Source organism: Halictus rubicundus, chromosome 4 (assembly GCF_050948215.1).
Source record: "Halictus rubicundus isolate RS-2024b chromosome 4, iyHalRubi1_principal, whole genome shotgun sequence".
Classification (NCBI taxonomy): Eukaryota; Metazoa; Arthropoda; class Insecta; order Hymenoptera; family Halictidae; genus Halictus; species Halictus rubicundus.
In genome coordinates, this window is record NC_135152.1 from 7067680 (window position 1) to 7082207 (window position 14528).

General features: G+C 42.2%; 1 protein-coding gene across 5 annotated transcripts in view; it reads left to right on the forward strand.

Annotated features, from left to right (window-relative positions):
* LOC143353286 (insulin-like growth factor 2 mRNA-binding protein 1) overlaps positions 1-14528 on the forward strand; it is an 82022-nt gene that overhangs the window by 47456 nt on the left and 20038 nt on the right. For 4 of the 5 annotated variants that reach the window (XR_013082105.1, XR_013082104.1, XM_076786483.1 and 1 more), the window contains exons 2-6: positions 10948-11121; positions 11783-12166; positions 12356-12611; positions 12702-13058; positions 14010-14261. Coding sequence is in view for 3 of the 5 variants with exons in the window: in XM_076786483.1 (XP_076642598.1) it covers positions 10948-11121; positions 11783-12166; positions 12356-12611; positions 12702-13058; positions 14010-14261 (1423 nt within the window). In the remaining 2 variants the exon portion in view is untranslated. Of the gene's footprint in view, positions 1-10711; positions 10782-10947; positions 11122-11782; positions 12167-12355; positions 12612-12701; positions 13059-14009; positions 14262-14528 lie in introns of those variants that run through there. The other variant, XM_076786484.1, reaches the window with a different exon arrangement.

Here is a 14528-nt window from a genome sequence, read left to right on the forward strand (position 1 = left end):
GGGGATAATTCCGCGACATTTATGATCCAGGCCTTGGCGACATATATAGAGAAATCTCTGCACTACGAACCAAAATGAATTTATATATCTGGACGCGAAATTGTGTCACTCAAATGTGGCCAACCCGAGAATCAACGAATCAAAGGGAATTCGAAAAGGCAAAAATAAATTTTAACTCGTTCGCTACCAGCAGTTACGTCATCAATATTCTCCATACTTAACATATTTTATCAGACGTCTTAGAATTTTCTTTCCGCGAGATACAAAATCATCGTTGTCCACACGTGCGTGATACTGGTAGCGAAAGTGTCGAGCAGTAAACCACCGTATCAAAGTATAGTTATCGGATCTTACCATACCATAAATGCAAGTCTGCAGACCGATCACGATTGCTCACTCCGATGACTAAAATGTTTAGGTGTACGTTACGAGTACAGCGAGACTGGCGGTTAGAGTGCAAGCAACCTGGATCCTCCAGCGATATCTAGAACCCCGTTTCTCGAACAATGCACAAGGAGAGCCGACGATAGTATCTCGACTTACAAAGCTCGTAGCTCGATTACCATTCGCGACTGATACCGGTGACCAGTTTTATATCGGTCAGTTTTCCCATTGTTAAGGCACGCGATGCGTTCTAGCGCGTGTGAGTTTACACGCCGACAAACGCGCGGAGGCCCCTGTTTCACGTGTTTGTAAAATACACGTGTACACGTGTAACAAATGAATTCGGGTCTTAGTCTTAAGAACATGAACACCGGTATCTGCGTGTGTACATTACAATTCAATAGATTCTAAATTTTATTTAATAGATTTGATTTAATTCAATAGATTCTAAATTTCATGATTCATAGCTGAGTATTTTGCATTTTCCTTAGGTATATATTATATAAAACAATTTTTTTTTTGTGTGGTGGGTACTTTGGCGTAGTGGAATTTGTGTGCGTTTTTGGAGGATTTGTTCGCCCAGCCAGATGTAAAAGTAGTAGCTCAATAATATAAAATACTTTGAATGCTCTGCAAAGCAAGTGTTGAGAACACTCAATTCGCGGGAACACGATTCACGGATTTCGTGTACACACGCGCCCTTTCGGTACACGTTCTAAATCGAAGCGTCCTCTAGTACAGAGACGCATGAGCGCTCGCGCGCGCGCGTTGTCCTTCCCCACCTACTTCGGGAGCTTGGGCGATCAGCGATCACGGTAGCCGTGTGCACCGCCCCACGCGGCCTCCGTAGGCGCCGGAACGGTGCGGCGCAGCTTTCTCGGGGATAAGTTAGCCTGGAATCGCACCGCGGCGCCCGCCTTTGCAGCCTGCAATTTGCAGTCGGTCCGCCACGCACTTCGGACGTCACCGACGCGCTGTTGCGCCGCCGCGCCGCTGCACCGATGCATCGTGTCCCGTTGCGAGTGCACGCGGCGGGGTACTCCTGCCAGGCCAGCAGTACCGCCGACTGCACGGTAGAGCACGGTTAAATTTACAACTGTTCAGGAGCCAGCAGGTCCGGTAATGCACGCTTAAGTGTCCGCCACTATCTCCCCAAAAAATGGGACCTCGGATTGAGGTTTGAGCGGGCCGATTGAAACTCGATACGTGCCCGGTATCGGTATCTTACTCGCACACGTCCCCCATCCATCTTTCAGTTGAATTCGCAGAAGTCACCTTTCCCGCATTGACCTAATGTCCCGATACATCGGTTCTGGAGCCAGCAGTTAAATTCTCGCGGTGCGAGACATCTTCTTTTTTTTTTAATTGACCCGTATACGGCTCCATAAAGTGAGAGAATCGGTATAACGTGCGGAAGCGAGATAAAGGAAATTTCATTTTTCTTAATTGTCGCCTTACCTTTGTGATCTTAATGGATAGCCAAGATCCTGCCGATTAAAATGAGTCCAAACACGATGCACATCGGACTATTTTTACCGATTTGAGATCGTAATTAAAACGCAGACGGCGCCATATTGAATTGGTAAAAGTACTCCGATTTGCCTCGTGTTTGGACTCGTTTTAATCGGAAGAATCTCAGTGATCCATTGATGCTACTTTCATTACGGTAAGGCGGCAAGTACTGAAAGTAAATTTTTCTGTATTCCATGTTTACGTTTTCCAGTCGTGGCATTGTACACATTATATTCTATTCTTGTCTACTGAGGCAGCTTGGCCGAGCTCAAGACACTGAGCGTTGGGAGTAGGGATGGACCGAGTCATGTAAATTTAACCGTGCACTACTGAACTGTTCTCTTATTTTGACAATTATATCGACGGACTTCGATGCTCTTGAAATATGTTATCAAGAACATTATTCTGAACAACTTCTCTAAAAGTTTCTCAGAAAACCTAACCCAGACCTAACCAAAATTCATTTAAAATGGCGGAGTTTGCTATAGTCATCATAACAGTTTTTTGCGAATATGTAACATGTCCTTTTAGGGGAAAGCTGTCTCGAATTATGATCTTGACACCATATTTCAAGGTCATCAAAACCTTCTATAACAATTGCTTTTATTTTTTTGTTACAAGCAGTTCAAGCAACTGGCTAAATTGTATTTGTTGTATTGAACCTTTGGGAAACATTTTCTATTTTAATCTTTGACTTTTTACGATTTCGTTGGTGTGTAATTTTGTTAATTTCTTAAATTGTTCAATATAAAGGACTTCAGAAATGTGGAAGTTGAAATGAGTTACATGATGTGGAAGTTCAAATGAGTTACAACTCCAACACGGGATGTAATCCAAAAATGTTTGATGAAGCCATTGTATCCACTTCTAACTAGTTCATTGTATTTTTCCTTTCATCTCAAGAAAGGAGAAATTAATTTTGTCATCTATCACGCGAGATCGTAAAGTGAAGAGGGAACTGAACGAATCCATAAATGTAATAGAATTACAAATTTCTTGATTTCATTAAGTTAGATGTTGAGTTTGTTTTTGTCATTCACATTTTTCAGTTACAAATTTGTCATCTCCATTTTTTTTATATCATATTGAGCAATATGTTTATTTTTCTATTCGTGTTAAAAGATATATGACAAACATTTAATTTCATTTTAAGAGGAAATTGTAATAACACACTTTTATGACATGTAACACTTTCTTGAACCACAAAAAATTTGTAATCTGAATTCAATTTCTTCGTTCTTCGAATCGAATGATATTCGAATCGAATGATATTCGAATCGTGCGAATTCTACTTTAGCCGGGCGAAACATTTTGCAATATTCGCAATAGTTCGCCCAGCTTTACCCTGCTCGAGTGCGATTCAATATCGGAAAAATCCCATACATTTTCTCAATTTGTAATATTTTTCACGAACGTTTTAACGTTGATTCGGCGAACATGATTCTTATTTACGCAATGCCAATTAACATACCCGTTCGAATGCTTCAACGGTTTGATTAATGAAACACATTCATTAACCAGTGTTTGATGTATTTTAACGTTATTTTAACGCAGATACCTCATGAAATATTGCGATTTTATCAAGAACTTGCTTTCAAGGATTGCAGGTTTCAGCAGCCCTGTAATTAAGTTAATATTATGCCAGAATTATTTGATATTAACTGTATCACAGATAACGACTACATAATGCTTAACTGATCACAGATAAGTCTGCTAACCGATGGAGATTGATCGTTTAGTTTCCTGCATTCATTTAGTTAAGCATCCATGCTTTTTCGTTTATTGTAATTCGTAGATTGGTATCGCAAGCGTGAATTTATCATCAGTACTCTGAGGTTGATTATGCGGGCTCGTACCTTCATAAATTAGCTTTGCAAAGCAATGATTATCTCCCTTTATTAAAAATCCTATGAAATTTGAAGTACATTTTAAAAATTTGTGTACACTGAAAAAAAATAATTAACAATTTGCAGTCGATTTACTAAATTTAATTGTATTAAATTATTACCTATACCTATAAAGAATCATTTATTATCAACTTCTATATATAAAATAAGCAATCTACAACACATTTAATCTACAACTATAATTCACACAACACTATTGTATAATCTACAACACGTTCAATCTACAACTACAAAATCTGTAGTTCGCTGATTATTATCTGTTTATAAACAGTTTTAATCCGCAAACTATTGTAACACGAAAAGATATCGGAATACCTTGGAGATATAGATAAGTGCAGACAACAATCGTAGAAAAAAAAAAGATGAAAACAATGGGAGCATAGCGTCATAGAACGATAAACGAAATTAAAAAAAATTAATACGTTGCCGTTTTTAATGATAACAGGATTTCAGGAAAATTGCAGAATTTCTGCCGGTAAAATTTCCCGGCGTGCTCCGCGATGAAGCAGGAATTTTTATTCGCGGGATGTACGTGACGCGTATTTTAACTAACATTATTACAAATGTTGGCAACAACGTTTACAGGTTCGCGGGCGTTAATACGCTCCCGCTGGCTTCGATTAAACGCGCACGCTGCGAACCGCATGACATTATCGGGAATAACCGAGAGCAATTTGTTTCTATTCGAGGTGGAGAAATTCTTTTGCTCATCGCGTTCTCATCTATCATCGATCTAACAAATATCTCAACTCCTTTCGGTTGGATTGTTTACCCTAATATCTACGAAACACTTTTTCATCGACCTAGTTTTCCACTTACGGTCTCGACAGCCATTTATTTTAAACATGTGTGCGGTTATCCCAAGGTACATCTTAATTGTGCATAAAAATATGTATAAATTGTTTCGTATTTCGTTGTAACAGGTCTAAATTTGAATGTTTCCCACAAGAGTTTGTCATAGAATATATACAGTGAATTCTCGATATATGTCAACAACACGGGTCTTGCCAGCGCCGTGCATCGTCCAGGTGACATACCCGAGCCGTGTTATGTTTACCGAGGTCTCTCGAGCTTCGTAGTGGGGATAATTCCGCGACGTTTATCATCCAGGCCTTGACGACATGTGTAGAGAAATCACTCTATCTCGTAAAAATGAAATCGTTTACATAGTACAAAAATAGAAAGTACACATTACGAATCGGTAATGCAATCACTCTAGTTTCCTTGCAGCTCTCGATAATCTTATCTGCTTACAAGATTGATATACTGTGACACATTTCCTAGCACTGATATTTGTACCTTCAAGTATTTCAGTATTCGGAAGTCTAGATTTCCTTGTAATCCACCAGTGTTAGGTAGGCCTGTTGTTGATTCGAACAAAAATCATAATTATTGTGCACTCTAACTAGTGCACTAGTTATGAACTAGTTGTGAACTAGTATTATGTAGTGAACATTTACCCGAGATGTCGAGTTACTAACAAAACTAAGTAATTTAACATTCTCTTAGATTATGAAGGTGGAAAGAACAGTGAAAAACTAGATAATTAAAAATTTTTAGATTATGAAGGTGAAGAGAATCGTACAAAACAACAAGAAAAAATTAAAAAGCAAAGTTACTGCACGCAAAACACTCGCACATCATTCAATTCTATAAGATGTCCAGAAAATATTTCTCGGTTACAGTTTCCAAAAATGACAAGGTGTGTATCGTGTATGCAAAAGCTTCTACGTTCTACAAAAACGTCTACGCAAACAAGAAGTAGCGCGGCATAAAAAGCAACGCTAACGCGATACAATTGCGCAAATTTCAAACAACAGACAGAAATTACCGTAAATCTGGTTCCGTTGTAGTCGGGAAAAAGAGAAACAAAAAAAAAAAGATGACGAGTATCGATCCGCACGCGAAAACTCGCCCCTGTAGAAAAATGTTCGAGTTCCCTGGTAGTTGGTTCCGATTAGCCGCAGCGAGGATCACCGAAATTATCATCATCTAGCGCCATTCACCAAGAGCAGCGCGTGGTGGCAGGGTGTGTACGAACGGTGAGCACGGTGTACAGGCGCGCGTGGTATGCACTCGTGCACTGGTGGACCCGTGCAAGTACACGCGCGTTACACCCACGCGCCGAGACGCGAACTTTCCTCCTGACGCTCACACATGAATGGGAAAGAGCTTACTCGTGAACAGGAAAAAGAGGCACCGAACACAGAGAGATATATATCCGTCGCGTTCGCGTGTTCGTGCACACAAACGTGTGTCCCAGTGGTGGTAACACGCCCGGCGGTGTACGCAGTGGTCGCCCGTGTGTGCCTGTCTATGTGCGCGTACGTGGTGCAACCTTTATTCGGCGCGGCTGCAGTTTTACCTCCTACACGTTTTTGTCGCGAATCGTGCGCATACTGTATATGTAAAGTCACGCTACTGGCACGTACATGCCACTTTCCCTTTTCAAAATCGATTTTGGCGCCGTGCGCCCCGCCGGCTCAGTCAACGATGTCGACGCTCCTTCGGCCAGGGCCGTACACACTTTCCCCAATACCGTTCCTCTTTTTTAAAGCTTTTCCTTTTTTTTTTCTTTTTTCGCCAACTCGTTTCGCGACAAACTTCGCCACCCTCGTACCGGTCACTCGTTCAAGCCCATTCCATCCAAGCTACTCGATTCGAAATTCAAATTTTCACGATCCAATTTATACGCTTCGTATCATTTTATATTATCAAAGAAATTGTCTCCTTATTTTCAATTTGACAAATGTTTCACATGTTTGCTCCGCTGACCGTGTGTTGCAAACTATATCGTACTCTACAATGTTTAACCGAGACATGTGATCGTATGCCGGTAGCAGTTTGCAAGAAGTGCAACTAATGTCGAATGTCTCCATTACGACCGAACTATATTAATGTGAACAACACTGTTTCGCTGGTAAAAAGAGATTTTTCTAAACTCGAGAGCCGCACGGCAGGCAGATGAACGTCGGCAACGAGAGCATAAAATTGGAAACGAGTGATAATGAGCCGGTGTCGCATCCCGAAAAAATCGACGCCCGTGCCGCCAGCTAATTACCCCCGGCCGGTCGCCGGTACCGCGTAAATTCGTGCCATTTTTGCGCGGCAAGCGGCGCGCAACGAGTCCCAATTCCCTTCACAATTAACCACGCCGCATTACGACCCTCGAACTTTTCGTCAACTACCCCTGCCCCTCTCCACACCCCTCACCGTGGCCCGCCTGTCGTCGGAGGAACGCTGCTCGCGTCGTGTTCGTCCGAGTCCATTGGCTCGTTAAACGGGGAAAAACAGGAGGCGGAACAAGGTAGACGAAGACAAAAAAAGAGTCTGAAAAAAAGGTGTCTTAAGCGAGATCAAAAGCTCTTCCACGGGGGTGACCCGTGGTCTGCGGTCGTAGCGCGTCCATCCCTGTCGGTATGTGCCTCGGGCTTAGAAAAGGCACCTCTGTCTCTCTTTCTCTCGTGCCCGTCCTCTCCTCTTCCGTCCCTCTCTCTCTCTCTCTCTCTCTCTCTCTCTCTCTCTCTCTCTCTCTCTCTCTTTCACCTCTCGTTTCCTGTCTCTGTTCTTCTGCTTTTCTGCCTCTTCCTGTGTCTGGACGGTCTCTGTCTCGCCCGGGCCTCCGACGCTGTGCACGAAAATACCGCCTTTCGTTAAAGGTGAACGGACGAAATCGCGAGTTACACGTGCGTGCAAGATCCGACGAGGGTGATGCGTCGGAGGGTGTGCAGGGCAAAGGAAGAGGAGAGACAGGGCCAGGCCAGGCCAGGCCAGGCCAGCTCAGGCCATAGCTGCTGGTCAGGAAGGGTAGCGAGGGAAAGAGGTACAGAAAGGGTTGAGGGTGGCGATGCCGGTGGTGGTGGTGGCGGCGGTGGTGGTGCTGGTGGTGGTGGTGCTGCTGCTGGGCTAGCTCGTTCGTTCCTCCGGGGTAGAGTAGGAGAGGGAAGAAGAGGAGGTGGAGGAGTTGGGGGAGGGACTCGTGCCGGTGGAGGATACGGACCGCGAGCCAGACGAAAGCAACGATATCAACGTCTCCCTTGCGCACTCTCGCATGTAGACCTCACACCACCGGCTGGGTGCCGCCGAAAATCCCCAAAAGCACACGAAACAAAGGCCTGGCTCTGCCCTCCCTCTATCACCCGCCGCCTCCTCATCCTTTCGTTCCCGCAAGAACCACGTAGCACACGCGTGCACCACGAGCAACCCCCCTCCACCTACAGAGACACAACGTCGATTTCTCCATCCCTCTCTCCGTCTTTCCTAGTCGACCGCGTGTGCTCTCTTTCTCTTTTTCCTTTCTTTCTCTATTTCTTTCTTTCTTTCCTTCGTTTTCTCTTCTTTTTTCCGAACCGTGCACGGGTGGCGTGTAGATGTGTGCCGAACGCCTAGCACGTGCACGTGGAAGAGAGAGAGAGAGAGAGAGAGAGAGCGCTTCGACGAGCCTCGAAGCTCGATAGAGAGCTTGGCACCGCAGAAACCCGTTGTTCCACGGTAATTGTTCGGTTAAGGCTTTTCGGGGACTGGCATTAGTTCCGTCACGTGCGTCCACCGCCACCTTTTGTCCGCCCTTTTGCTACTCGTGGACTCGATACTCTACGCGCCAGATTTTACACCGATCGCGGCGCGATGGACCAGCCATTTTACAACTTACACCTACTGTATCTTACGGTTCTGCGTCCTCCATCAACGAGAAATATCTTCTTCTCGCACCGATAGATGCGAAGCGACAGCTCGATACGAACACTCTTAACACTAGATTGCCGGATGAAAAAGAAGGTATCTGGTCAGTTAGTGATTCCCGCTGACAGATTGGTGGTAGTGTATGATAATGAGGGTGATCAGATACCTACCTTCATAATTCTATTAAAAACCAACGTATTAAAAAAAAAATGATTTATGTGTTTCTATATATATAGCAATAAAATCGTGAATAAGTCAAATTGACTCGCTCCGGCAATCTAGTGTTAACGCTAAATGTACCGCGGTCAATATGGTCGGTTTTATATTTTACAATTATTGAAACTATAAAGATTCATTTAGGGAAAATTGTAGAATAATTCTCCTTGTCGAAGCATTTATTATATTGACAATTACGGACAATCTCAATAAATGTAGGGTTGCCATTTTTGTAAGGCATTATTTATCAGATACTGATATAATGCTTGGTAGGTTTAGTGTTAAACGACGTTACTGAATGTTTCCAAACACGTTGATTTTGGAGATACCGGTATGTTTGAACTGATTTATATAATCAAATGTCAACAGACGTTTGCTATTCCTTGGTAGCTATTTGAAATATGTCTTTCTAATTTTATGTCACTTTAATTTTGATTATTCCACAATATTTTGAAAGTCCCATGAGGATTTTTGGATGGACCCTTCAACAGCAACAGTAACTTCGATTATAAACAAACATCCTAAGTGTTACTACCTTTAAGGGAGAATGGGAGCAATTCTACAATTTGCAGCAGGCAAACACGGTAGGATCTTGATTTGAGCGAAACTTCCAGGCCTCACGGATACTTTCACTATTCGCACGCAGCAGCGATTATTTACAAAATATGAGATACGTGTTGTTTTACGAATTTAGAAGAAACGGGAACATCGCGAGTTCGGAGAAACGACGCAGGAATTGATTTCGTCTATCAAACTTTTTTATAATAATTTTTATAAATTCGTGTATAATAAATCTTGCATCGCGTTCTTTACGGTGTGCGCGACGGACAAATTTCCGTCACGCGTTATTAACGCGACACGAAAGAATCTGGCGTATGTAAATACCGGAGGATAACCTTAAACGCAACGCGATAAGACGCGTGTAATTATATAATTATACATATATATATACGATCGTCTCCGTGAGTTTCGTGCATGCAGGATACGCCCGGTAATTGATCTACAAGCAAAGCAAAATTAACATTCGGTAAAAAGTTGGATCGACGAATCGACGGGTAACGAGACATCCCCTGTTTTAGTTGCTTAATTGCCGTTCGAAGCGCACATTCGACGGTTATTGCGATAAGAAGCGGGTGCATCGCGATTAATCTCCGTGTCTTTAACGAGCTGTAATAATTGGCCGAGCACAAGCTAGGTCGGTCGGTGCGTTTTCTTCAAGGTTAGTCGAAAGCCCCCGGCGCTGAGTGGGTCGGCGAGCTGAAAAATCGATATGTACGAAAGTGAGAGTCTCAGCCGTTCCACCCTCCTTTTCGTTCTCCGCGCTCCTCGTCCTCTTCTTACTTACCATTTGGTTCATTCATGTTGCGTTGCGTCAGGGCCGTGGCTCCTCGTCGAATCGCACGGTCTCGCGCGCGCCTCGATGCATAATACGTCACCGAACAATACTACGGACAATTACGGGAATGTTTCTACGAAAATCACTTTCCCGTTGAATCGCATTTTATGTTTGCCATAGATGAAAATTTAACGAACTCGCTTTTTCACTCCAACAGAAGCGAAACGTGGAAACAACATATGTCACTATACTGTTTAAAAAAAAAAGACAAAACCAAGTCAGAAGAAAATTTGTTTAACTATCACAGACTATTCTTGAGTATTCTTGTATATTCTTAGAAGTCAACGTTTATACGACAAATTTTAGAGAGTAAAAGTTCTATTATAATCTACAGTTAGTACGAGTCGACCATAAAATTCCCAATATTATTTACTTAGTCAGATAGGAATTATAAATTACTTTTATCAGTTAATAGCAGATTTCAGTGTGAGATTAAAAAGCTGCTGTCGGAAACTTTGCCATTCAATGGCACTGCTTTTTTAGTTGCAATCTTGATTCCCTGATCCTGTTATCGTGAGATGCTATGATATCGGAAGAATTTTTTTTTCTCGTTAGCCAAGATAAAAGAACGGCTTTCTATATAATGAATAGTATTCATGCGCTGAAGCATTACAGTGTTTGATCATCCAAGTATCGCGTTCTTCACTTAATTTGTGTAATCAAGGATCCAGTAGAATTTGAAGAAAGTATATACAATACTTAGAGATTATTCTACGAGAATTTCGTTTCCGTTATAGACTTATAGATTTGATCTTTTTCTTTGTCAACGAGGAGAGGCACTAGTTTTAAAAAACACAATTTCGAATGCGTCAAGTATCCAAACCATTAATCTCAAATTTCTATCTTTTTCAGTGGTGCCGGAACGAAAGTTGTCGTAAGCAATTTTCCAAGTCACGCCCGTTTGGAGGACATCGAGGTGTTGTTTGCAAACTGTGGTCAGCTGCAGTCCTATGAGAAACTGTCGTCTCGCGACCCTAACACACAAACCGTTCTCGTAGTCTACGAGACGCCAGAACAAGCACAGCAGTGAGTAGACGACTACTATATTTTGTTTTATTAGCGATTTGTTCGAAATTAGTTCGAAATAACAAGAGCAGTACAGACGCAATCAGATCAAACACACTAAACTCTTTTCAAGTAAAATCGAACTGTCCAACTTGCATCGTTCGATAGACAGTAGCACAGTCCTAATCTAATTTTCGATAAAAAAATTCAGAAGCATAAATCCTTGTAGCAACTAGTCAGATCGGTAGTCCGAAAAGTCTGAACAGGTTTAAAATACGAAACAAGTGAAACACAACAATATCATAATATTTATTCCTTAAAAATTCCTTTTATTTAACCCTTTGCTTAGAATTTGCTTCAATATAAATAAACAGTTGAGAAATAATACCAATTGTTGTTGCGTGCCATGAAATTGTGGCATTATTGACGAACGTGTAAATTAATAAAATGAATAATTATTGACGTGAAAATTAATGTCGAGTACGACTGGACATAGGACCAGAGAAAAGAAAAGTTAGTTCAGCAACGACGTCTACCATTTTCGGAAAGGGTAATGAATCACTGACTGACATGCTCATTACTAAATGTGTCTTTGCGCTTATTTGAAAACTGCGAAACGAATCACCGGAGTGTCCTACATTCGAGCATCGATAATTCACGGACGTTTTTTCACCATTTATAGGGCTGTGAACCAGTTTAATGGCCACGAGTACGAGGGTAACTCGCTAAAAGTGGAAATGTCTACGGCGGAGAGTCGACGAAGAGGCCGCAGCCAGCGTAGCGGCGTCGCCTACTCCGGTGTATCGGGTTCCGGAAGGCAGACAGACTTCCCGCTTCGTATTCTTGTACAATCGGACATGGTAGGCGCCATAATCGGTCGTCAGGGATCGACCATACGTCAGATCACTCAGATGACGCGAGCACGTGTCGACGTTCACCGGAAGGACAATGTCGGCGCTGCGGAGAAAGCTATCACCATCTACGGCAATCCGGAGAATTGCACGAACGCTTGCAAAAAGATCCTGGAGGTCATGCAGCAGGAGGCTAATAGCATAAATAATAAGAGGTACGCATCGATACCTAGATACTCCGATTTACCTGAAGAATCGTTAAATCCTTAACCCCTTAACGCACCAATTAAAAATTCCAGTTACCACATTTCTTCGTTGGTCTAGCTTGTACGATTTTCCACTTGAATTTTTCATAGTATACACTCCTAAATACTTGGTATAACATTGTGCTTATGTTCCGATAGCACCGAGATCACTCTGAGGATCCTCGCACACAATAACTTGATCGGCCGGATAATTGGTAAGGGTGGTACCACGATCAAGAGAATCATGCAAGACACGGATACAAAAATCACCGTGAGCAGCATCAACGACATCAATAACTTCAATGTCGAGCGCATCATCACAGTGAAGGGTAGCATTGATAACATGAGCAAAGCAGAATCCATGATTTCCAGCAAACTACGCCAAAGCTACGAGAATGACTTACAAGCAATGACTGTGAGTATGCTAATCATAGTTGTTCAAGAGAAAACACGGTAGAATTCGACGATTCGGAAGCTATAAAGTGCTTCAACGATCCTGTTACAGCCTCAGAGCATGATGTTCCCTGGTTTGCACCCAATGGCCATGATGTCCACTGCTGGTATGGGATACAGCTCACGCGGTCCAGCTTTGTACGGCTCGGGACCCATCCCATATCCCTATCAAGCCAGCTTGCCGACTCAGCAGGGTGTTCCCGCGGCGGACGCTCAAGAAACTGTATTTCTTTACATTCCCAACAGTAGCGTAGGCGCCATAATTGGCACCAGGGGCTCGCACATCAGAAACATGATCAGATTCTCTGGAGCAAGCGTGAAAATCGCGCCTCTCGAACAAGACAAGCCAGCTGAGCAACAGACTGAGAGGAAAGTCACAATCGTTGGATCGCCAGAATCTCAATGGAAGGTAAGCGAGCTGACACGTGAACGTTGCTAATCAAAATAGCAGCTGTAGACACTATGTTCTCTTGTCATTCTTGTAATTGTACATTGGAGCCCGTTGAATAATGTGCAACCAGAGCGGAGCAATCCAATTATCGCTCAAGCACATAATTATACCAAAATGATATGCAGTGAGACAATATACGTGTTAAAGTTAAAATTCTTTAAACAAATGTATTACTTCTTTTTTTTTTCTTTTTTTAAAAGTCCTAATTTTATGTCAGAACTGGAGGTGAACACAATTTTATTTGAAACGCGAACAAATCTTTATGTTCCATTTAAGTAACTTTCAAGTACAAATTTTTCTATGGATCGACTTTTTTATTAGAAAGAAAATTTAATGGATGAAATTTCGAGAATTGAGTTGTTTTACATAAAACATAAATATTATTTTGTGTTGTACAGTTTAAAGAATATGGCTAAAATTATATCTACCGTGACACGTAAACAATAGAAAAGGAAAAGTGGCGGTGTACAAAAGAATTAGTCCAACATGGCTAGAATATAGTGTTCTACCTGCGATTTAGAAGTCAGAGTCCTCTGTGGCTCAGTGACTGGACGTTTGCCTTCCAATCACAAGGTCCGCGGGTTCAAATCCCCTCGATAAACGAAAAATTTCATATCAGTTTTTATCGAAGAGAAAATACTCGTACTCGTAATAGCGCTCGGAGGAAGTACAATTTTCATAATCCTGCTGTCATTTGAGGAGGTGCTGTATTTTCTAAGCATCTACTTGAAAATGCAGGAAGATTAAAGTATGAAGGGTTTACCCGTACCAATGGCACAAGGTGATAGTCTGTGCGCAAGTTGGTCCCGTGACTATCTTCAACAAATTTTTTCTAACATTTGTAAACACATTCTGCAACGATTCCATACTGAAAAACAGCTAACCGAGGAACTCGTGGTTAATTTTCAGGCACAGTACTTGATCTTCGAAAAGATGCGAGAGGAAGGATTCGCTTCCGGTACCGACGACGTTAGACTAACGATCGAAATTCTAGTACCAAGCGCCCAAGTCGGCCGAATCATTGGCAAAGGCGGACAGAACGTTAGAGAATTGCAACGCGTAACCGGAAGCGTTATCAAGCTATCGGAACAGCAATCAACGTCTCCTTCAGCCGACGAAGAGGCCACCGTCCACATAATTGGCCCCTTTTTCTCTGTTCAGGTAATGCATCTGTGCATCGTGTTTTCTTTTCTCTTTACACCCCAACCAAATTCTTGTAAACAAATTTTTTGAAACCGCGAATAAAAATAAGTAGGTACGTAAAAATACCATACAAAATTTTTTGAACAACCGTCCTAAAGAAATTCTTTAAAATCTTCTGTCAAATCAAATCAAAACTGGAATAAAGGTTAATGAAAGTGTATCTTATACCAAATTCTAGATCTGAAAATGAATTTCTAATTCTGGACACAGAGTTGTCATCCATAG